The 25,309-nt window shown below is 42.8% G+C and overlaps 1 protein-coding gene across 1 annotated transcript in view; it reads right to left on the bottom strand.

Moving 5' to 3' along the window:
- The window catches only part of GALNT18 (polypeptide N-acetylgalactosaminyltransferase 18), a 1,615,994-nt gene that overhangs the window by 260,192 nt on the left and 1,330,493 nt on the right, over positions 1-25,309 (bottom strand). Inside the window, exon 9 of the mRNA XM_086955949.1 lies at positions 14,182-14,277. Within this exon, the coding sequence (XP_086812075.1) occupies positions 14,182-14,277 (96 nt within the window). The remainder of the gene's footprint in view (positions 1-14,181; positions 14,278-25,309) is intronic.

The following is a 25,309-nucleotide window of genomic DNA, read 5'->3' as shown; positions in this document are numbered from 1 at the left end:
ATGCTGCGCGTCAAGCGCATCGTATCTGACGAGACAATGGTCCACAAACGGATGATGGAAATGTCAGACAGATTCCGGGCACGTGGCTACCCAGAGACTGTCCTACAAGACGCACGATCCCGTGTCGCCAACATATCCAGACAGGACTGCCTGGCTAAGACTCACAAAAACACAGAACAACGAATGGTCCTCGTGTCCAAATTTTCCACTGCGAGTGCAGCGTACAAAAAGATTATCTGGAAGCACTGGCCAATACTGCAAAATGAACCCGACTTTCAAGGCATCTTCAATGAGCCACCAATATTTGCTCACACCAGGAGCCGAAACATTAAAGAAATATTGGCTAAGCCCACTGAGTCAACCAAACAACACCGCGGCACTCAACCTTGCTTGAACTGTGGCCACTGCAACAGTGTAATTAGGGGCAATGAAATCCAACACCCCATGAAAGGACACAATATCAAACTCCATGTAGACGCCACCTGCGACTCTACCAACTTGATTTACGCTCTTAAGTGCCCATGTGGCAAACTATATATAGGGAAGACCGAGCGTAAAATCAAAACCCGACTTAATGAACACAAGTCTAACATTAGACTTAAAACTGAAAAATCCAGCATTGCCTTTCACTTCATGGAAGCACGCCATACCATCGCCCAATTAAAATTCATGGTCCTAGAGATCGTGCCCAAGAGAGAAGGCATAGACAACACCAAACTGTTACTCAAGAGAGAACTTGAATGGATTTATCTGCTGCAAACTCTTAAGCCCCATGGGCTTAATGATCGTACAGAATTTAGCTGTTACCTGTAACATCACCTATATTGTACTATCTAGCTGCCTCACCTTCCTCCTTATTCCTGTCTCACTCACACGTTTTTACCTTTGTTCACTTTTGTTTATCTGTTTATCTGTCTGTGTATGTAGTCCACACTACACGGTGTCCCCGTAGTTTTTACCACTCCAATATGGCCCCCGCTACACTCGGGCGCTAGTCCGTCATCTCTGTTCATGTAATTATTAAGCTGGTTGTCTCACACGCGTTTGAGACGGCGAATGGATGACTGACTGAGAACGTCTCAGGACGCCACGCGTAACTTTGAAGTAAGATTTTGAGAAACCAAGGTTTAGATATTTAGATTTTGTTCGTTCCACCGGCGGTAATATTCCCATCACATACCCCACCCTGCACCGTAGCTCCGCGCACTTATCTCATTAGCCCACACACTGTAGCACTTTAATAGACCCCCCCGTTCTTCCCAACAATGATACATTCCCTCACTATCGCTCCTCTCTGCTTCCTCCTCAGCTCTCCGTGACCAAGGGCACCTAAGCCCGAAATGCATTGGAGGTCAATGTTCAAATGTTAACGGGTTACAACACTTGTCGTCTTCCGATATGCTGTTTACTATCGAAGTCAATTATCCTTAAAGGGAGCATATGCATATAACAATGGAAATGAAATAAACAAAGATTTATAACCAAAAACAGAAGCACTTTTTGCGTGATCCATATTGGTGTGCCTCACCAGGGGATGTTTTTGCGGGGCTCCGCATACACAACCACATTAACATATGCAAGGAGACATGATGGGCAGATGCTACGATGGCTGTTACAGACGGATCTTGAAAGGTAACCCAGCTATGCAAAATGCACTTTCACGGTACTAATCACTCACATCCAACTAGACATGTACCATGCACTTTCTGGGTACTAGGAGGCATTATATGTTTGAGTAACCCCTGGGTTTGCCAATAGTGCCTGAGAGTACTTAGTGACACACCCACTGTTACACTTACATGCTGAAGAAAGAAGGGACCTAGATGCACCACTGACTGTGCAGGAGGTGAGAGCAGCAATTGATCAACTGACTTGGGGGCACATCGATTGCCCCCCACCCCAGATGCAGGCTCTGGGGAACCCTCATCAGAGCTGTTTCATCCCAAGACAAAACACGCATACCAACTACAAAGTTAGTTTTGCTTAATGGACAGAGCATCTCGTAGACAGCTGTGGGTGATAGTTGCCTCCATTAATGTAAAAAGAACTTTCCAAACCAACCTCTGGGACTATATGTTCCAAGTGCTGTGAAAAGCAGGGTTGTGGGCTGGTATTCTTTGGTGGGTCCATCTCTGGTACTTAGCCAACCACCAGAGTTCAAAGGGGCCTGATTTATTTAAGGCAGCAGAAGACTGGGAGGGGCTCCAGACAGGACTGTCCTCCATAGCCTTTGCTGTTTGTTCTGGCTATGGAGCCCAATGCCCGCTTGGTGCCAAATAATGTGCACAACTGTGGAATACATCTACAGTATACCAAGCACAGGATATCCTTATATTCTAATGTTGCCCTATTGTTTCTCATTCACCCTATTAGAAACCTGTCTAGCATAAAGCAGGAACTGGAATGATTTGGAGAGATATCAGTGACAGTGATTGATTGTGGGTCTTCTATAATGACCAGGTTCATTCTCATCAAAGATTTTACCTTCTGACTCAGTCCTTCACGTCCCTCTCAACCACTTTGAAAGCCCCCAGGACCTCAGGGGATACAATTAGAGACGCACAGGGTGTCAGGCAGAGGCCACCAGCAGTGCCTAGTCCAGAACCAGTTGCTACTGGTCAGCTAAGCAGTTGCAGGAAAGGCCTCTTGTAACTTGTTGTATATCTGTTTCTTGAAAAGGAGGTCAGCCAACTGATGCTTGCAGTCCACATCTTTCTCCTAGGTTCAAGAAAAAGCAGGTGTGGTTCTTCAGAACTCCTCTCAGGTCACAGACAACATGTCCAGTCCTTTTCCGTTCTTTTTCAGTCCTGCAGTGTTCTAAAGTGGTGCCTGGATTTGCCACATTTATGCTTGGCACGAGCTAGTCGGTGGGAATGACTCAGGGGCATGCCCTAATCAATAGAGTAAATGCCCCTGGTTCCAACCCATCTCATTTTAGGAATTTTCAAGAGGGTGAAATCTTAAACTACACTAAACTTGGGCTATGAGGATAGGGGGAGTGTGGGGGAGAATACTATGGTAATCTGAGTCTCCTCCAGCAGCTAACATTAAAATCCAGTTTGAGGCAGCTACAGTATCATAAACACACACAACAGAGAAGCCCTATATTAAACACTCTCATCTGTACACTGCCCAACCCCAGATTGAGATTATTGATCCTATAGTGATCCAACTCGGGAAAGCAGAAAATAAAATATAACCTGCTCCCTAAGACAAAACAGGGGAAGACAACACATGTCTTAATACTGCCCTCACACACTTTGCAGTGTCATGCTTCGTCATTGGGCCGCATCATACATCTAGGTGCAGACCAACACACTAGATGGAGCGCAATCTTTTTTTAGACGAAGGTTAAGTGGTGAGGGTAGAGAGATAAAGGAAAAAGATGTGATAATAAACATAGAACATGTAAACTTAACACAACAGAAAAAGAAAAGAAAGAAGGGAGGTCTCTTCCCCTCTATAACAGGACCAAAAAGTGCAGTGTTTGATTTAAAACAACCTAGGGATCGACATAAATACTTTTATTCTGTCTTCAGACCCCTGGAAGGGTTAAACATTTATATATCGGGGTATAAAGGGAAAGCAACAATCCCTATAGCCCCACCGCAAGTACCAACATGTTTCTGCCACTACTAAGCCCCCACAAGGGTGTCACTGGCTTTCATCTGGGTGTTGGTCCCTATTTTCCAATTCTTACCCAAGTTGGGTGTCTATTACCTTAGTAGAGTCAAAACAAGAGAGAGGAGTTGTAAACAGCTCATGTTATCAACGCCCTTTGGGTAATCACCCACCCACCCACTCACTCTATACCAGTCTTTTGTTCTCCAAGTTAATGACATGCATCTTCCACAGTGTTTTATTTAAAAACCACAACCAAAAGGTTGAAGCAGCCAAAATAATACTAGTTTCCCCTCATTCGGAGACTACCACACTCGCCATCCAAATAACACTGGGCTGCATTGCTCCTTACATCTCCAGCTATTTTGTAAGTTCCTTTCATTCATATTTCTTATTTCAATAATACGTACATGAGTTCATAAAAACTTCTCTGAATCCGGGACTGCGTGGGCCTGTGTTCTCGCTGTCACACTATGGTAGGGAAAAACAAATGTACCACTATTTTCAAGGGGATTGATATTCTCTTCATTTCTGCCCACCTTTTAAAGTGACAACCTCATTATCGTTCAGGGCACCGACTGTAATATGCCCCCTTCATCCATTTGGGCAGATGAATATACAGACTACATTCTCGCCTCTACATCTCTCCCTGCATATGCGCGGTCCTTATCACTTACTAGTCACAAGAACCACCGGGGTATTTGCTCCCACTGTCAGTCCTCCGACGATGCGGTCCGTTCTTCCGGGGCGTAATTAGTGCCAGCATTAAGGACATGATCGTCAATACACGCCAGAGGACAAGGAACCATGGTAACCAATCTCTGGATAGAAGTTAGATCTTACCACCCATCATGGGCCACTATTCTTGTGGCTTTTGTAGGGCTTGTCCCCTCTCCATGAATGGTAAAAGTATAGACATTGGTCTGACCTGCCCATGGGAATTGAGAAAACATACCACATGCAACACAGAGAATGTTATCTATCTCTTGAAGTGTCCTTGCGACATGCAATATGTTGGTATGACAACTCGGAAAATAAAGACCTGCATCTTAGAGTATATGAGCCTGATACGGTGCGGGAAGACCAATACGAAGATGACAGCACACTTCCAAGAATCCGGGCACAATGAAACAGATCTAAGATGGATTGTGCTAGATAGACCTTTTATTCCTTTAGGTACCAACAATGTGGCTGAATTCCTTTTAATCAGGGAACAGCGTTGGGTGGAAAGACTGTAAAGTAGTGTATGTGGGCTTAACAACTGTATCCCTTGGTTCCAACTGCATGGTATTATGAGAAGATAATGTGGAGTAAATACATGCATGTCATATGGTACTGGTCCAAGGTTTCATGATACTGAACTGAGACAGGAAGGTGGAGGGTGTCTGTAATACAGATGCACATTCTGGTAACTCAAATGTGCGTATTCTATGACATACCCACAAGGTTAGGAATCATACTCTAGTCAGAAACCGACATTCAAATGAGACTGATTATGAACTATTCCAAGGGTTAACATATGCTAACCTACAACTTAAGATTTACTGTAGTTGGCAGCAACACCGGGACCGGTGCACATATGTGTTTTAATTCCCTAGGGACTAGGAACCAATCTAAATCTGTTAGTCCGCGCACACATGTAGTAAGGTGCCAATACACTATGGGTCGCTGTTTTTACATACATCTAGAAAAGAATTGGATATATTTTTTTTTCCCGCCTCCGTGTATTCTTACTCTCGAGATCAGTTTTATTCCACATACACATTACCCTTATTGAATCGGGGGTTAGTAAGATTCCAATTTACTGAGTACTTATAAAGTCCTGTAGACCGATATTAACAATGTGACTCCAAGATGGCCGACACCATACAGAGTAAGCTAGCGCCCACCAATAATCCTACTACTCTCTCTAGTAAATCCCACAGGAGCACGACAGATGTGGTCAGGTGATCGGGAACTACGTGTAGATAATGGCGCCCCGGAAGAACGGACCGCATAGTCGGAGGACTGACAGTAGGAGCAAATACCCTGGTGGTTCTTGTGACTGGTAAGTGATAACGACCGTGCATATGCAGGGAGAGGTGTAGAGGCGAGAATGTAGTCTGTATATCCATCTGTCCAAATGGATGAAGGGGGCATATTACGGTTGGCGCCTTGAACGATAACTGTTGGCATTGTAAGATGGATAGTTAAACATTTAAAAAGGCCTTGTGAATGATGCTGGATAAGAATATTCCCAATAAAGGTAGTTTTGTCAATATATGGACAAATATGTTGGGCACGTTTCCCATGTGATCACAGCGAATGGGTGGGGACGCGGGCTTGCAAAAGACAAACAGGACATACATGAGTATTCTAGACAATGAGGTTGTCTCTTCAAAAGGTGGGCAGAAATGTAGAGAATATCAATCCCCTTGAAAATAGTGGTACATTTGTTTTTCCCTGCCATAGTGTGACGGTGAGAACACAGCCCCACGCAGTCCCGGGTTCAGAGAAGTTTTTATGAACACGTGTAAGTATTATTGAAATAAGAAATATGAATGAAAGGAACTTACAAAATAACTGGAGATGTAAGGAGCAATGCAGCCCAGTGTTATTTGGATGGCGAGTGTGGTAGTCTCCAAATGAGGGGGAACTAGTATTATTTTGGCTGCTTCAACCTTTTGGTTGTGGTTTTGAAATAAAACACTGTGGAAGATGCATGTCATTAACTTGGAGAACAAAAGACTGGTATAGAGTGAGTGTGTAGGTGATTACCTGACGGGCATTGATAACATGAGCTGTTTACAACTCCTCTCTTTTGTTTTGCCTCTGTAGGAATTTTTTCCCTCACAGAAATCCTGGAGAGGAGCAAGAATATGAGAAATTATCTACAGACAAAAAGACTAAGGTAATAGACACCCAACTTGGGAAAGAATTGGAAAATAGGGACCAACACCTGATGAAAACCAGTGCCACCCTTATGGGGGCTTAGTAGTGGCATAAACATGCTGGTAATTGCAGTGGGGCTATAGGGATCGTTGCTTTCCCTTTATACCCTGATATATAAATTTTTAACCCTTCCAGGGCTCTGCAGACAAGATAAAAGTATTTATGTCGATCCCTAGGTTGTTTTAAATCAAACACTGCACCTTTTGGTCCCGTTATAGAGGGGAAGAGACCTCCCTTCTTTCTTTTCTTTTTCTGTTGTGTTACATTTACGTGTTTTATGTGTATTATCATATCTTTTTCCTTTATCTCTCTACCCTCACCACAAAAAAGATTGCGCTCCATCTAGTGTGTTGGTCTGCACCTAGATGTATGATGCGGCCCAATGATGAAGCATGACACTGCAAAGTGTGTGAGGGCAGTATTAAGACATGTTTTGTCTTCCCCTGTTTTGTCTTAGGGAGCAGGATATATTTTATTTTCTGCTTTCCCGAGTTGGATCACTATAGGATCAATAATCTCTATCTGGGGTTGGACAGTGTACAGATGAGAGTGTTTGATATAGGGCTTCTCTGTTGTGTGTGTTTATATTGTGAATAAGGGAGCCAGAGAAGCCTTAGTCCCTTGTCTCTCTTTGTGTGTTTTTCAGCACCTACAGTATCCCCAATAATACCAGACAAAAAGACAACAGTCTAATAGAATAAAAGCAGGGGTTTACAACATTCAGGAAGTTGATACACAAGAATTGTCCTGGTTTCCTGTTTCCTTCCTTAAAAGTGCACCCCAAGTTTTATATGTAAACCCAGTGGACCTGTCAAGCATGATATAACACTCAATCATGGCTTGACACTGTAATGTAAGACAAGATGCTCACAACCCCCACCCTTCTGCAGAGCTCAAGGGAGTCAGTCATACTTGCCATTCATGTTCAACTGTCAATCACAGTGATCTATTGTGTAGCTCTTAGATCTATTTCACAATTCGTTTCACACCAATTCAAATGTTAATGCCTGGCTGGGGGAAGTTGGAGAGCAAATGCAAATTAGCCTCCAGGAAGCTCAGGCATGGAAAAGATGTCATTCTAAATGTCACTTCTCCTTCATATTTATTGAAAACACAACTTCAACATTCAATTGTTTTTTTAATAACTATTGAACATTATTTAATAATATTTCTAGCTAGTCCCACTGAGATACAGTATTAGGATTTATTATCACACCCTAGTATTTCTCTATGGGCCAGCCTGTCTTCCTACAGTGACAATACCTTTAAGGTGCTGGTCACTGTAAGAACATGTTCACTTTAGAAAGTTAAATATACCAATTAGCAGGATGTCAATTCAACCTTGTTTGAAGGAGGAGTTAGGATTATTACAACTGGTTAGCAGGGGTGACCAGAATTGTAAATCCAGCAAAAATATAGCAAAAGGTAAACAATCCAGTGTGACGATGCAGAACAGGCTTATTTCCTACAGCAACCCCAAACAGACTACAGACGTCTAGTAGTTATTATAGTCCCTGAACACAGTGCTAAATTAAAAAATGTAAAACGAATGGAAGAAGATGAATCACTTGTAAACCTGGATGATGAGCTGGTAGATTTTTCACTTGCAGCTTTTTTCCTGGACAGAATTCCTGAAGGTTCATGATTTTTGTAGTCTATTAAATATTTTCTCTGCCCTGTTTCACTGCTACAGCATAAAATCAGTTTCTCTTGAAAGTACTGCCCAGAGTCTGCTGTCCTAGACCAGACCTAGCTGGGGCAACACGATTTTTTGTGCTCCTACAAGTCTGTGATAAAAAGTGGATAAGATCCTGGCCTCAAATATCTAGGTAACACTACAATTTACCTGGGTTCTTCCTACAGTGGTGCAGATACCAAGAGTCTATGTTCATACGCTGTACCAGGACTGCACATTTAGCCTGGATCAAATGTTATTTTAATTCCAAACATGTTTAGCAAGTTAGTAAATAAAACATGTTTCTCAGTAAAATTAATCAGTGTAAAATTAAGTATTTGTCTTATAATGTGTGCATGTAATTTATTTAAATTGTGAAGATATGCAGGGTTTCTTGCGTTTGTTAAAACAGCAGAGCAGGAGTGAGGTCAGGCAGAGATGGAGCCTCTAAACACCTTTCAGTACTGGGTGGAGAAGTGTACAATGTTGTAAAGCATTGGAGAAAGATGAATTATATTTAAAACATACTAACAAATTGGAGAAAGCTGGATTCTATTTAAAAATGATGACTGTTGGTGGACGGATTACTAGTAGGGGTAAGTATGCAACTACAACTACCAACATAAAGTCCATACAAGGTCTCAAAATATTAGCCTCTGGCTCAACCCTTGGTAGTGGGCTGTGAGCATGCTGGCATAACTCAGGAGACAGGCATGTAAAGCATTTAAAAACACCAATTCATTAAATAAGTAAGACACAACACACAATAAAAATCCCACACGAATTTATAAAAATAGGAAATATTTGTATCCTTAAAAGTACACCAACACAACAAATATCCAATATAGGGAACTGGAGATATGAATTTTTAGAGAGTTAACACATACTGGTGCCTGACCGAGACAAAGTCAAAGTTTGAGGCCAACCGGGATGGAGCCCTGGTCAGATGCACTAAGTGAGGGGGCCTCGGTCAAAATGTTGTCTTCTCTCGTAAACTTTTTCTGGGGCTTTTTCTCCTGACGTTAATCAACCCTCCACAGCAGCCCGGATTTGTTGCGGATTTGCCGGCATGAATTTCTGTGAGGCCCCAGCGAAATCCTGGAAGTCTGAAGCTCCAGAGCTTTCAGCAGGACGGACCTGAAATCCTGACCAGGTTCTCCACACTGCTGGTACTTCTTCTGGAATTTTATATTGAGGGTCCAAAGTGTCCAAAGCACAAATCCAAGGCCCTAGAAGCTCTGAAATAGTCCTTGGACGTTTGGATTAAGTTCTCACAATCCACCTAGCCAAATACCTATAAAGTCCACTTGACACACTCCAGCCTGGGGATTTTCTGTAGGAGATGGTGCAGGCAAGCTCTTTTACCCTGTTGTTTTCAAGGAATCCACTCCTTAATCCTTTTTGAAGGAAGGCAAAGTCCTCAGGGCTGGAGGTCCAAGTGTGCAAACAGAAGCAGTCCTTCAGGGAGCAATCCTTTATGGTGCAGACCAGGGTTCCAGCAGGGCAATCCTTCTTCTTGTAGTTTCAAACAGCAAATTAAGATTCAGAACTGAGTTGCTCTGCAGCTTTCACCTATTTATTCAATGACCTGTAGCAGTGAGGTGACATTGAGGTGCAGGGTGCCATCCAAAAGAAATGACAGCTTCCTCCAAAGTGTGGCATCTTCTTGTCCCACAAAGCACTGCACTTCCAAAAACCAGCCTTTACAATTTCTTTCCAGAGCAGTGAGAGCAGGCTAAACCAACCTACTGGTGTGTCTCATTTAGCTGAACCTTCCCCCGTCAGCCCTCAGCAAATTACATTCTTGGTCCACCCATCTGACAGGAAGAGGGGGTGAGCCAGACCTGCATTCCTCACTGTTCTGCTCTCTTTGAAGCTCATGCTTTATTACCCATTCCCCTGCCTGACCTGGTCTTTGCATCTGCAGAACTCCCACCATCAGATAACGTCTGCTCCAGTCATGCCTCTTCTCACCTAAACAAAGCAGCCTGGCTAAGCCTGTTAGAGCTGACCAATCTGGGGAGTCTGCTAGAAGGCTGGATTTTGGCTCGAAGAAAATACATTCTTATAACTTATTTTCTGTACTAGTTATAATACATTCAACAGGGGCAAGCTGTTAAATTCATCAATATCAATCTTTTGAGTCCTGAATAATATTTGAACTCCTTTCCTAACAATAGTTATACATAGACAAAATATTGCAATGTTAGCCTATGGAGCTAAGTATCTACAATGGGAAAATGAAATGGGCATGTCATATACATCTTTTATAAGGTCCCTGCTTATAATTACATGGACCCTCCCCTAGACTTAGAGGATCTTTTGGAACGCTATGAGAAAGATAAATCATTTTACTATGACCTGATAATCCTAGGGAATTTTAACATTCACCAATGGCATTCAAATTGTATTTTAATGTCAGACCAGGGGATTTCTTTTCTTCACTTAACCACTTTGAGCACACACCCTCAGGTATTTTTTTTTTAGAAGGTCTTCTCTCAGCTCATAACCTACACGGCCTTCAGCAAATAGATACGTTGGTTTCAGTACCTACCTATGCAGGGAACGGAAGGCCCAGTACCATTGATTACATACTGCTGTTTGCACCACTAGCCTCGGCCATAGAGGAATTAACGGTCTCTTGGTCAGGTTTTAGTGATCATAATCTTCTCTCACACTTGTAATACCCCTTTCTACCATTGAAACTGAGGAGGGGACTACTTGAATCACAAATAAACATATTAGCACTAAAGATCAAGCCCGTAGCCTAAAGTGGAAAAGGATTGTCCCAGAAAGCTTCCTGGATAATCTATATACTGTTTGTGCCCCTGAGATCCAAGCATGCTTAGATTCCACTACGTATAGCAGAGTTACCTTAGAGGCCTTTGGGGAAATATTTAACCACATATCATCTATCCTAACCACTGTGAGCAGAGTAAGATGTCCTAAGGCCAAAAGGAGGTTCGATGGTATATGCTCTACAACCCATAGGGGGATTTTGCCGGCCCTAAAACGTATCCCAAGGGACGAGACAGAAATCAGGAGCAGAAGAAAGGCGTACAAATTAACAGTCCAGGAGAGGAAGAAGAAGATAAGAGAGCAGGCTTGGGAGGCTCTAGGGCAAACTAGTGTGTTGGCAGATAGTTCTAATTTTTGGTCGGTAGTTAACAGTCCCTTTTTTTCTGAAACACCAAATTCGAATACTGACTGTATAATTCCGTTTGACCAATGGGTACAGCACTTCGGCCATATATTTTCAGTGGTACTAATCTAGGAGACTCTGAGGATCATAGGAACAGTGGGCAGATCAGTGTACCCCTTTAGTTTAGTATAGACAAGGTCTATAATGCAATCACCTCAACATCTAGAGGAAAGGCTCCGGACCCAGACGGGGCCCTAGCAGACTTATATAAGGCTGACCCAAAGGTTTGGGACAAGATTTTGGCACATGTTTTTAATGCAGCATGTTCAGATGGTTTTCCCCCATCCTGGGCTAGGGCAGTCATTATACCTATTTTTAAAAAGGGCCCCCAGGATGACCCTGCATGTTACAGGCCGATCTCACTTTTAGACTCTGCTGCTAAAACTATGGGCAAAGTGATAGTAGATCACCTAACAACATGGCTTGATCACTTAAATGCCATCTCTGATTTGCAGTTTGGCTTTAGGCCGGGCAAAGGGACCTTGGAATAATGTCTAAATTTACATTTAGTGAAATGAAAATATACCATCGCCAAATGTGAATTTTACATTTGGCTTTTATGGTTTTGACTCAAGCTTTTGATTGTGTAAATAGGTCTAAATTATGGTTGATTTTTAGTGACATGGGTCTTGACGCAGAGCTGGTGGCTTTTTGACATACTACCCATGAAAATCACACAACTGCAGTCATATACAATAGAAACAGAGGTTTGACGAATTCTCGGGCTTTAAAGAGAGGGGTACGTCAGGGTTGCATCTTGGCCCCCTGTTGTTGACGCTTTATATAAATAAGCTAAGGGACTCCTTAACCGCTAGCCATAAAGACATCTCCAGGGCTGGTGCCAAGATGATCCCTGCACTCCTATATGCAGATGACACGGTCCTGCTTGCTAGAACCACAGTGAGCTTTCAATTACTTTTAGATGGTTTTAAAGTTTTTATGGACTCTTTAGACCTGACCACAAATTTTACTAAATCACCCACCATGTCCATAGGCCCCCGAAAGCCTTTAAAGGCCAAATTGTATTGTAAGGGGGCCGAACTAACTAAGGTCCCAACCTTCTCCTATTTGGCGGTACTTTTTGATGAGCGTGCGTCTTGGTGTGCACAAATTACGCAGAAAAAGAACACTCTAACCAGAGCAACGGGGGCTACACTGAATTTCACTAAAAGAATAGGGTCAAAATCCTTCCTTGCCCTGATGAAGATATATAAAGAAAATGACATCCCTATGGCAACCTATGGCTGTGATATTTGGGGTTACAAGGATGGAAAGGACATTCAGGGAGTTGAGGACAAGTTCATGTGTAAGCTTTTGGCAGTCCAGCCCACTACCTCGACATTTATATTAAATGAAGAATTAGGGGTGGGCTATATTTCGGATCTGATAGCGGCAGCCCTCTTGTTGTGATGGCTGAGAGTTTGGGCTTGTCCCATTACTAATTTAAACCAACTTATAATCACTGACTGTGTAGCACTGGAGGGGGCTGTGCACATTTCTTGGTTAAAATAAGTTTTGGATCTGACAAAATGGTTCAGCTGCCCTGACCTGTACCTGAGCCCTAAATGCTTGGGTAAAGCAGCAATCAGAACCATTAAACAACAGTTCCTGGACAAGCGTCTGAGGCTTAGGGAGAAAAAGGAGCTAGCAAAGCCCACATGAGAAGATATGTTACATTGCCCCTGTGCATACAAGTTCACCCGAATCTACTTGTCCTTTCATTGCTTTGTGTTGACCAAATTCCGATTGCATTTGGTTCCCTGGCTTCTGGCTGTTCCCCAAGATTTTACAAAACCTGGTACCCTATACCTTGTTCTTGTGACAACTTCTCAATGCAGGATACCTTACATTTCACTTTCTTCTGAGAGCATTATTTCTCAATGCATAAAAGGTTTATATTCCCATTACTCAGAGATTGTCATTTCATCCAAGTGAAGCCGGCTTTATTGTACCTCCAAATGCTATCTTACCCTATGGCCTTTTTCAGGGTTACAAGATTTTTCACAGGAGGCATTAGACGTAGGAAAAAGTTGTTATTATAGCAGCCACCTGTCTTTGCCTGTTTTGACCCTAGGGCCCATTTCATGTTAATATAAGTATTTTATGATATACTGTCTACTGCACTTGGCCTTAGCACTTAGCACTTTATATGATGCTTTCCATCTCATTTTATAACCTGAATTTTGCACTTTTATTGATATCAAGAATGTTCCAATTTTAATCCTTTTAAAGGTTTTAAGGCTTGTTGATGAAATGTATCTTTTTAACATGTTTGCTTTTATGGCTTTGAGTTGCTGAATAAAGTACCTTTTGACAGGACTAAAATCCAGAGATTTTTTATGATTCCCATCTCAATAAATGTTCATATTTCAAGAAATAACGTGAATTAGCCAGTAAGAGCACATGGTCGCCTTTTGCCTGCACTGCACACTGAGTATCCACAAGCAGGAGTATCATTTGTTACATGTGTTAAACATGATGTTGCTGCCATGAGCCTGAAACACCACACACGCCGATGCCTTGCTTTCATTTGCTTCCAAGCAGAATAAAGCGGCCACACTGCCCTCGTTTGTCGCGCTAATTAATACACTGGTGATTTTGAAAATGAGGGACATGTGGATGTTCATGGAAATGCGAACAAATATCAGTGGGGGAGGCTGTGCCAGGGAGGACGCTGCCAGGTATGCCAAGGCTCCTGTGACGTGCCACAGACAGACCAGCAGCAGCGTGCAAGGTGATTATTCTCACTGACCTGTGGTGTCATCCCATGGCAGATGTACATGATGGGAACATTGTCCGTGTCTGGTCCTTGGTCAAGGCACACATCACTTTTCAAGGAATTCTGCAGCTTGGATGTAAAGAGGACAAACATACATTAATTAATGACAGTGACGTGACAGTTATTCCAGGTGTTTACATTTGTATCACAATTAACTGAATGCTGTGAAGTCTTAGTCTTAAGAATAAAACAAATAAGCATCAAAGATAGTACAGTTTAAAAAGTGGTTGCTCAGTCTAAATGTCTGATAATATGATACATTAAGATGTCAAATCAATGGCTCTAATTCCTAAAGGTCATAAAAAAGCACTCCATGCACAGAAATGGATTATCGTTAGGGCAGAAATATGTTGACCATTAGATAGGGTATATTTTCAACCCTATTTTTCCACTTGCTTTTTAACTGCTAACACATAGGAAGGAAGAATAAACTTGTTGCCCCTTTGTAGGTAGTTTTAATCCACTGTCTCACTTTGCACTCTGCCCCTCCTGAACACTCTGAGTTTGTAAATCCAACACGTGCTATGCACTCCTGCTCCTTCCCTCTTGGGTACGTCGTAGCACACACGGGGTACCTTGCGGTCCCCGTGTGTTGGAGAAACCCAATGATGAAGGATGTCACCCTCAGGTGAGTGAGGGTTTTCATCCACAACTTGGTTGTGCCCTATCTCTATCATCATCTGTACACTTAGTGCTACCCTATACATTGTGTGAGTTCTATGAATACAGAAGTAGTATAGATTAGAATATTTCTATTGTGTAGCATAGTCTTCCTTTAGATACACAATGTTTGTGAATTCTCAGAAGTTATAATTTTACACCGATATTTAGGAGTATCTGTATAGGTATAAATGTATGTCTGCCTTTGTGTGTCTAGCCCCTTGTGTTCTGACTTTTCTAGGAGTCCCTGCATCATTTTGGTATTTCTTAACTGTGTTGATTTGTTTGCTGTTGCACACATACTATTTGTGTCTTTAAAACCTTGTGACTTTTATCCAAACTGCCAAAGCTCAGCCAAGGACTCTTTCCAGAAAGCATTTTGTCTTGCAAGGCACCTTTTTTTGAGCCTTTTGGAAGCTTAGTCACAACTCTTACCAGCAATGCTGCCTCATTCGCAATAGCCTAGCAATCCAGTTGTCCGACCTCTTTCAGGGGGTCGTGGTGCAGCAGGAGCTACTCGGTCCAACCGTGGACATTATGCAGCTGTCAGCAGCACCTTAGTGTCACATTCAGTACTTGCATTCGCGCTCCACTCTTTGGGACCAGTGGGGCCAAATATGTATACCAGCCCAACCCAGCACAGCAACACAGCTTCAAAAGACCGTAGTTAGACTAGAGTGGGTTTTCATTGATTGAGAACATGAATGAAGCAGAGTACCAGGGGTACATTTATGGAGGCCATGGTCACACCCCTGTTTCAGGTCTACCCTTGTCTTGGTGTAGGTGGTAGAGGCACACTGGGCACCCGTGAATGGGCATGATACAGACCCTCCCCACCCCTGGTGACATGTTAACAATGGGCCAGGGTTGGGGAGGGCTAGGCCTCCAGCCCCAGCCCAAGGGATGCATTGGTAATTATCTATCCTGAAGGGTTCTATTTCTTGCCAGTGCTGTATACCTTACAGTTGAAGGTAAGCAGGTAAATATAATGGAATTGTGTTGTCCACAAGCAAAAACGTATTAACAAATAGACTCATGACCTTGGAGATGATCACCTAAATGTAGCAGAAACTAGGGGGTCTACCCCCCACCCCACAATTTAGTAATTCACCTTGGTGGTGCGCTTTGGTAGCATATGGTTACCAGTGAACCTTGAACCTGGGGCCTGGGCCAATGGGCGTAAACACAGGGCATAGTCAACCCCCAATCGGGAAGGTACAAATTTGCACACACGTCTCCATAGAGTATATCACACAGGACTGTGATTAATGAAGAGGAAAAATAGCTCCAAACTGGACCCTCAAAGCCTACTGATGAAACGCAAATGGTGTAAGTGGATAAAGATAAACTATTAACACCACCGCAGTTGTTTTAAATTTAACCCCTGCATGATGCCAGGTCCCAGGGGAATATAATAAACATAGGAGGGGGGCTTATTGAAGCCCCAAAGACCGCCAACTCCCCCAAGCTTTATTTAAATCAAATGTGGGGTCCCACGCAGACCCCTGCAGCGCCGGGGACCTCCAACCTCCCAAGGGCTTAATTTGAATTCAATTTGAGGGGGCTGTGTGAACACCCCCACAGCCCCACGGGACCCTTGCACCCCAGGTCACTTTAAGAACTATATGGGTGGGTCAACTTGGCCGCGTGCAGACAACTACCTCCACAGGACAAAATGAAAGAAAGGAGGAGGGTTCTGCGGCCCCCCTCCTGGAGCCATAGAATGGCCCTTAGGACTGCCACCCCCCAGGACTGGCTTCTTCAAAGCCCCAGGGCCTCTTCAGGGCACAGCTGTTTGCTACGGCTTGGCAGGAGATTTACCACTTTACATTTTTGCTATGACTTGGCAGAGGCTTTACCACTTTAAATTTTATATTTTAAAACAAAATAAAGAAAGGCGTGACCTTGGGGAGAGGGCCCCCGGGATTGAAATCGACCTGGGAAGGGGGGCTGCTCAGCCCTCCTCCATCATTCAAAAAAGTTACCTGGGACAGATATTGCAAAGTTTCCCCCTCCGCTCATAAATAAACTGTGTGCTACTGGTTGGTGGATGAAATCCCCTTGGATGCTGAGGGTCCTTGGGGACCAGGAACTCCTTCTGTTACCTATCGTAAGTCTGACACAGCAGGATTGGTGAGAGGTATTTGTAGGCCACACCCCCTTTCTACACCACTCTGCAAACATGCCTCCCTGCATTCTACTGGTTGGGGATAAGTCCAGTTTACTCCTGAGGGTGCTTGGGGGCCAACTATCCCTCCTGTTACCTCCAGTAAGTCCCACCCAGCGGGATTGCTATGAGGTTATCGGAAGCCACGCTCCCTTTCTCCAACACTTTGCAGACCCGCCTCCTGGCACACTACTAGTTTGGCGATGAAGCACCCTGGCTCATGAGGGTCCTTGGAGGCCAGCTACCCCTCCTGTGAACTCCAGTAAGTCCCATACAGGGATTGCTGAAAGGTTGTAATAGGCCACGCCTCTTTTCTCCACCACTCTGCAAATATGCCTCATGGCTCACTACTGGTTAGGGGATGAACTCCGCATGGCTGCTCAGGGTACTTGGGGGGCAACTATTCTGCCTGTTACCTCCAGTATGTCCCACACAATGGGATTGCTGAGAGGTCTTCGGAGTCCAGAAAAGTAACATGGTAGATACCTGCCAATATGTAAACTATAAAACAAAATAATACACTCATTGGGTGATGTCATCAGGGATGTCATCAGTGATGTCATCAATGATGTCATTTGAGATGTCATAAATGATGTCATCAAACATGACAATGAATGATGCAATATGTGAAGTCATTAGAAGTGCTTGGGGGACGCAAGTTAGTATAACTGGTGAATTAAATTTTTTTGTTCAAAATATGAGGGGCTTCCATTCAGTCTCGCATTCAAGATTGATTACTCTCCTGCTTTATAATTTATTTTGAATCCAAGACAGCGAGTAAGCCCCTCAATGTACTGTTTTAAGACTCAGGAGTACACCAACAATGGCATCACTACCACAGTGACCACACACAGAAGCAGTTAGTTCATCCAACAGAAGGCACACTGTTAACCCGAATATACAAGGCAGCCATAGTGCACCACCAGGAGAAAGGCATACAGAATATTCAAAAGATCTATCAAGGAGCATGATTGTGACCCTCAGAGTATACACTCAGCCCTGAGGAACAGCTTCGAGAAAACAGCAGGCCAATGTTCAGGTCGAAACGCATCGCTGTCCTTTAAAAGTGGCCAAGGGACGCACATTCCCAGGAAAGATGAAGTTACATACATTACTAAGGAGAATATTCATATCTCCTAAGATTATTGGGATATAAAAAGCCTTTTACCTTAACCCTGACCATATAGGACCACATGATACCTACAGGATCAATGTTTTGAGGGAGCTATATATATCCTCAAATTTATCTTCTTGGAATTTTCATTCAGATTTGCATGTTTAATTGTTATGTCTACAGAAGCATTGTATATGGAGTTGATAAGTTGAAATATTTGTATGTCTAAATTGTATTAGGTCTGTACTGTATAAATGTTATATGACTAACTGTTTTCACACCACACTATGAAACCACATGAAAACTAATATGATAAAAAGACTTACTGACAAATCAGTGCTTGTTCTATTTCTATTGTTTAAGACTGTAAAGATGCCAGTTTGGAACAAGGGGTATACATGTTACCAAAATATTAGGAATACGTCAAGTGAGGAGCAGCAGGCAGTAGACTAAAAAAATAAATCGGAGGTCTTAATTGCCCCATGGTACGTGTAAGGCATGCAGGTCTACCAAACTGAAATATGGATCTATGGTGTAAGGGGTATTTCTTCCATACTTCAATTTTAAAAAGTTGGCATTTTCTTGGCTTAGCCATTTGGCGCCTACATCCAGACTCTGGGTCACATGACTGGGTGTAGTTAAATGTTGGGCTTTGTGTATTCCTCCTAGACAGCCACACACACTATGGAGGTTAGGTGTGCCTACATGGGACTTGCTGACAGGATGAGAGGAGCTGGGGGCAGTACCACTTAGCTTAGAATAGACGGTGTCCTGCCTCCACACAGAGGGTGGAATACCCCCTGTAGTTAGTATGGAGCCAGGACATGCCTCTATAAGCTTCTCCCTACTTCAAATGCACAACTGGGTATACATACTGGACCTCAGTTACCACCTCTTTAGTACACTTCTGGACCTTTGAATACTCTAACAGGAAGAAGGACTGCAGTGTTGCTGAAGGGACTACAATTCTGCTGGACTGCTGCTCCGAAGGTCTGGACCAGTTACTCTAAACCCAGGAACACAGAGTGACTCTAAGGGCTAGATGGCTGGCCGTCTGATCAGAAGCCTTAGTGAAATAACAGGCTTCCAACAACCTTGAAGCCAGCACCTGGACTATGCCATCCATGAGCACTGCCCTCCCAAGTAGTGATATCCCAGTCCTGAACCCTTGAAAGTGAGCCTGAAGGTGCTCTGCAAAGCCTTGCGGTGGTCTCCATCAGATCCAACGTGAAGCAATGGGAAGTGATGCAAAGCCCCATAAAGCTTTGCTACACAGCTGCCAGCCTCATCAGTTTCGATACTGAGTGACGTAAAGGCCCACAAATTCTCAAACCCAGCTCATCAGAGCCGACGCGAAGCAAGTCCCCATCAAACAACGCAGCACAGATTCCTGGAACTGACACAAAACCACATAAAAGCCTTGCCCCACCGCTTCATCACAACCGACACCAGAAGACAAACAGTCTCGCAAAGCAACACTGTGCAGACTATGCGCCAGGATTAAAATACTCTGTTGGGTGGACCTAGGTGGGTTCTTATAAACACATGCGCTACATCGCCGTCGGCCGGAACTAGTGACTTTGTCCTGGTCTGCTGCAACCAGATAGCCACAGTTGGCGTGTTGTGCTTTTGTTGCTATTTTCACTAAACCTTTAAAAATGCATTTCTCTGGTACTACTGATTGAGGTTTGTTGTTTTGTCTTGTTTTATTTATCATAAATTACTTTGCTTTTATTACTTGGTGTGGGATCCTTTTTGTGTGGTGTTTTCACTATATCACTGTTGAAGTGTTGCACAAACACTTTACACTTTTGCCTCTAATTATGCCTGACTGCTCTGTGCCAAGCTACAGCTTGAGCACAGGTTAATTTAGGATTGGCTTGGGCCTCACCCTGACAAGGGCTCACACCAAAACTAACCAACAAATGAATTTCTTACAATTACTCTAGGGATTAATATAACATTGTAGGAGAGATATGAATTTTGTCTAGCAGTTTTAACTCATCTTATAGTAGCACAGAGTTTTAATGTGCCTGCTGCAAAGCATGGGGAACCACAGATCTGTTTTTTATTTTGATAGCTCTTCAAGTTACCTCTTTTGTCACAGAGATTTTTTTGTTACTTGCACTTTGTAAATTACAATTCAACTTCCAATATTACACAGTGAGCTATGGACTGGCATTAAAGGAGCTGCAGGCAAACCACAAGGCATAGGTCTAGAACCTTATGTTCTTTGCAAAAACAAGGTTAGTTTTGGTAGAAATGAATTCTAATTAGTAACACCAGCTACTGGGATACGTTGTAAGTCCTGAGTTTCTGCTTCTCCAGAGCAACCACCCTTGAAATATACTGCCTACCAATGTCGATGACGTGAATCCTGAAACTTTTACTATACACTGATTTACACACTCATATAATCCTTTGTCTCTGTATTATGTTTGTGTGAGATAAAGTACTCTGACACCAATTATTAGTATGAGTTTCGCTATAAAAGCAATAAAATACATGTGAGAGAGGAGCTATGTATTGATGAGAGACACCCTTGGAGGGTGGTAGTGAGGACATCCATGGAAAAGGAGGTCACTGGAGATGCCAATTAAGATTGCCATACTAGTGCTATAGCCGGCCATGAGGAAGAGGGGAAGGAGAAAAGAGGGGGGTAGCTGAAACAGGAAAGGGAAACTAAGAGAAGAAGGCAGAAAAACAGAGGAGAGGAGGTAGGGAGAGGAAGGTAGGCAGAATGAGGATGTGAAAGAGAGTATTGAGAGGAGTACAAAGAGAAGAGGAAGTAAGAAGGAGAGAAGTGTGAGGCAGTGAGATGAAGAGGCAGCAGAGAGATAAATATGAGACAGAGAGGGCGAAGGGGAGACAAACAGAAGAGTGCTAGACTTAACACTGATATTCTGGACTTCAATCATTAACTGATTTACTCTACAGGCCGTAGACCACAATCACACATGTCTACTCATCCTCCTTGACCTGTCATCTGCATTTGACATGGTAAATCATGAAAAATTACTGAACAGGCTCCATGACAGGATGGGAATGTCGGGTAATGTGCTGAAATGGTTTGAATCCTTCCTTCAGAATAGAACGAAAAGATTCATGGTCAACCAATCACTTACACCATCATGCCCTAACTCAATTGGAGTCCCTCAAGGATCTACATTATCTCCATCACTGTTTAACCTGTATGTCGAACCTCTTACTGAAAATTCTCTGAAATTCCAAAATATCTTATCACATGTACTCAGATGACACGCAGATATACATCAAGATCGCGTCTCTAGAAGACATCAAATTAATAAATGAGGCCTTAAAAATGACACTACAATAGTTAACTAACAATCATCTGAAGCTAAACGCACATAAAACAGAATTCTTACTAATTTCAGCACCAAAAAATCACACAGAAGTGAAGGAATGGTACAAAATGATCATGGTGTTAAATTGCACCCCTACCCTAGTTGACTCAGCGAAATCATTAGGAATCACACTGGATGAGAACCTAGACATGAAAGCCCAAATCAAATCAAATGGCAAAAAGCGCCCGTTTTCATTTGAACTACATTAGAAAAGTGAAACCATTCATATCTAAGGCGCATCTCAAACTAGCAGTCCAATCACTGGTTATCTCGAGGATTGAATATGAATGTACAACGTTAGCAGGTTTACCATAAACTTCCACGGCACCTCTAAAAGCATGCCTCAATGCAGTGGCAAGACTTCATCACCGGATCGAGGAAATTCAACCACATCTCCCCACATCTGAAAGCATTAAGCCGGCTACCTTACAAAGGAAGAATTCAGCTAAAAATGGCATGTATTACCCACAAAGCACTCCACTACAATACACCTAAATACCTTGTCCAGAAAATTGAAATATCTGGAGGAAATAGACCAAGCAGGAGTGCCAAGGAGCTGGTGCTGATGCCAACCATCTTCCGGAAGAAGAAAACCTATGATAGAGCTTTCTCAGGAGCGGCCCCTAGAATTTGAAACTCACTTACCCAAAACATTAGAAAAATTCCAAACACAGCAACCTTTAAGAGGGAAACTAATATCTTCCTTATGAGTAAGTTCCTTCCATAGGCAAGACAGTTCATCACTAGCACCATGACATAGATGTGAACAAAATGACATAACAAGAAGGGAAGTGAAGAGAAAGTCACCAGCTTCATGGGGATATCAATGGTCGGTACTATACTACTCCTGACCCAGGACTGGAGAACATAGAATGCACAGGAAAAGACACTTAAAAGCTATCGCATACTGGAAGTCCAGGTACACCATATACATAGTATATTCCAAATCTACCTCATGTCCTTGTATTATATTTTATTTTATTCTTTGTTAACCCTTTGTGGATGTATACTTAACTACGTATTATTACTGTGAATCGTTATACTGTACAAAACTTGTCTCTAACCTACCTCATGTAATGTTAAGCACTCTGTTACCCAAGGGTCATGTTCGCGCTATAGACAACTCTTTAAATAAATAAATAAACAGATACTGCTTTGCTTCACCAACTTAGAGACATTGCATCTCTTGCCTCTTTGACAAGTAATGAAGCATTTCATTCACTGACACACTACAGCGGTTCACTTAAAAAATACAGCAGCGCTTCTCTCAGTGCCAGACACTTCAGCACTTTGTTCAGTGGCAGACTGGGCAGTATGTCACTCAATTAGAGACATTCTAGCAGTTCACACAGTGACCGACAGTACAGTGCTTCACTCAGTAACAGATGGTGCAGTGTTTTGCTGAGTGACAGATAATGCGTCACTTAATACACAGATTGCCACACTTAATACATTTGCAGGCACCGAAGCACCTCATCCAGTGAAAGACTGAAGGAACTTTACTAAGTGATACAGAGGATATGTTTCTTCCCGAAACCCTTAATTGATAGAGACATTGCAGCATTTCAGACAGTCAGGCTGATTGATGTCCCTCCTTGTGTGAAATAAGGGTCTTTCCCTATGTGATAGACTTTGCTGTGTCTCATTGAGGGACCTCACTGAGTGACGGAGACTGATCGGCGAAACTCTAGTGCAGGAACAGAAGTAGTGGTGTCAAACACTGTCAGTCAAGTGGGATTCACTCAGTGATAGCATAATGCACTTGGCAGGATGACAGGCATGAAGAGGCTTCACTGGATAACGGACTGTCTGTATCGTGCTTTACTCTTGAGATCAAAACAGACAGGTTTGACTGAGTGACATACACAGATAGGCTTCAAAGTGTGACTGGATTGACAGACACAGATTGGTCTTCAGTGACTGAAAGAAATAGATTGGGCTTCAATGAGTGACAGATACAGATTAGCTTTGCTCAGTGATAGATGCAGATTGGCTTTGCTCAGTGACAGGCACAGCTTAGACTTCAATGAGGACAGAGACAAATTGGTTTCCCGCAGTGATAGACAGATTATGTTTTTTATCCCCTCTAATTAGCCCTTCACAGAAAGAAAAACAAACAAGACAATGACAGCAGAGAAGGCATCACTGCCAAATCAACAACTGCAATGAGGAAAATTATTAATTTCTCTATGTAGGAGAAAGAATGATTTAAAGAAAACTGGATAAAATCCGGTGGACCACAGCATGCCGTTCAACGAGTGCATCAGCTGTAAAATGCTCCCTTTTTAGGTTGAGTGTAGGCAGCGCGTAGGCGCTGTCTATGAGACATGCTGTATTCTGTGTATGGGCTTAGACTCCGGCTCCATGTTTTCATTGGCTTTTGTCAGTGTCTTTTATTAAACTTTGTTTCTAATTGGATAAGGGTTCCTGTGTTTCCCATCTTTTCTCAATTGTTAACTCTCATTGAGTATTGCCGGAGTACTTGTCCACTTACACTTTTATAATTGAATTTCGTGTTTGTGGCACTGTTTTTCTATTTAGAACGACCACTCCTTCAAATGGATTGTGTTTTGTTGTTGTCTCAGTGCCTGCCCATTTCATGAGCGCCACACTGCTATCGTAAAGTTGAACCACGTTCACAGTGTTTGTTTCTTTTTCCATATTGTGCGCAGCGTTATATCCGTTGTGCTTTATTTTTACATCAACTTTAGATTTGAGCTGTTTTTTGTTTTTCTATGGTGTAAATAGTCCACTTCTCTAATTAAAAGTTACATTTTTGTTTGTGTTTGTTTTTTACGGAGAAAATGGATCAATATAATTGGGTTTGCATTTTTTATATATTCTGTGCAGCGCCTGTTAATGTCTGTAGTGCTGTATTTTCTTTCTTCCCCTGTCATCAGCATACACCACCTCCTACTTTTTATCTCAACATGTTGCTTCTTGTTGGCCCAAGATCAACCAATAAAAACCCAGTAATAGCTCAAGCGGCCGATCAATCGGTGAATAGGCTGACACTGAATGCGGAGAAGTCAAAATTTAGTAACCCCTGGCTGTGCATTCCATGAGTTTGTAAAGTATGTTTATGTGACATATTCATCAGTTCTGTATTGTTTCCTATGATGGGAACACGTTAGTCCACAAGTAAGATGGCTGTGCATCCTAGGCAGAATGCGGCTAGGAGGAGAAAAGTACAGGTAATAGGCACAACATGGGTGTAGGCAGTGAAGCTGAGAAGGAGATAGTTGACCAACTCTTCGTGTTGCGGTGGGAATTTGTTTCACATGCAGAGGTGCTTGTTTTCATTACTACATAGAAAGCGTGTTATCTTAGTGTGATCACGTGCTGGTTTCTGCATGGGGAAAATAAATTACATTTTAAGCCTGGTCTCAGTGACATTAAAAACAATTATGAAGAAAATAGCTATAGGGGCTTAATACGAGTCTGGCGGTCTGCAGACCACCAGACTCGCTGGGGCACGGTGGTGGAGGACTTCCGACCACCCTATTAGCCCAGAGATCCCTGGTGGTGTCGCAGCTGTCTTGATGCTGCATTATGCTTGCCCGTTTAGCAAAAAGACAATGGTTCATACAAGGCCAATCAGTCCTGGAGGAGATAAATAATCTCAAGAAATTGAATGAATGTTCAAATTGATTAGCATCTGGAATAAGGCATTTTTCTAGATAAATGTAGGAAGGGACACATGTGCACCTTGTAAGATGGTTCATTTATTTAACAATATTTATTATAACAGGTGGATTATAGATCCAGTTCCCACAAAATAGTGAAAAAGAATGT

The sequence above is a fragment of the Lissotriton vulgaris genome, chromosome 2_1, assembly GCF_964263255.1.
Source record: "Lissotriton vulgaris chromosome 2_1, aLisVul1.2, whole genome shotgun sequence".
Taxonomy (NCBI): Eukaryota; Metazoa; Chordata; class Amphibia; order Caudata; family Salamandridae; genus Lissotriton; species Lissotriton vulgaris.
This window is presented reverse-complemented; position numbering and strand designations above follow the sequence as displayed.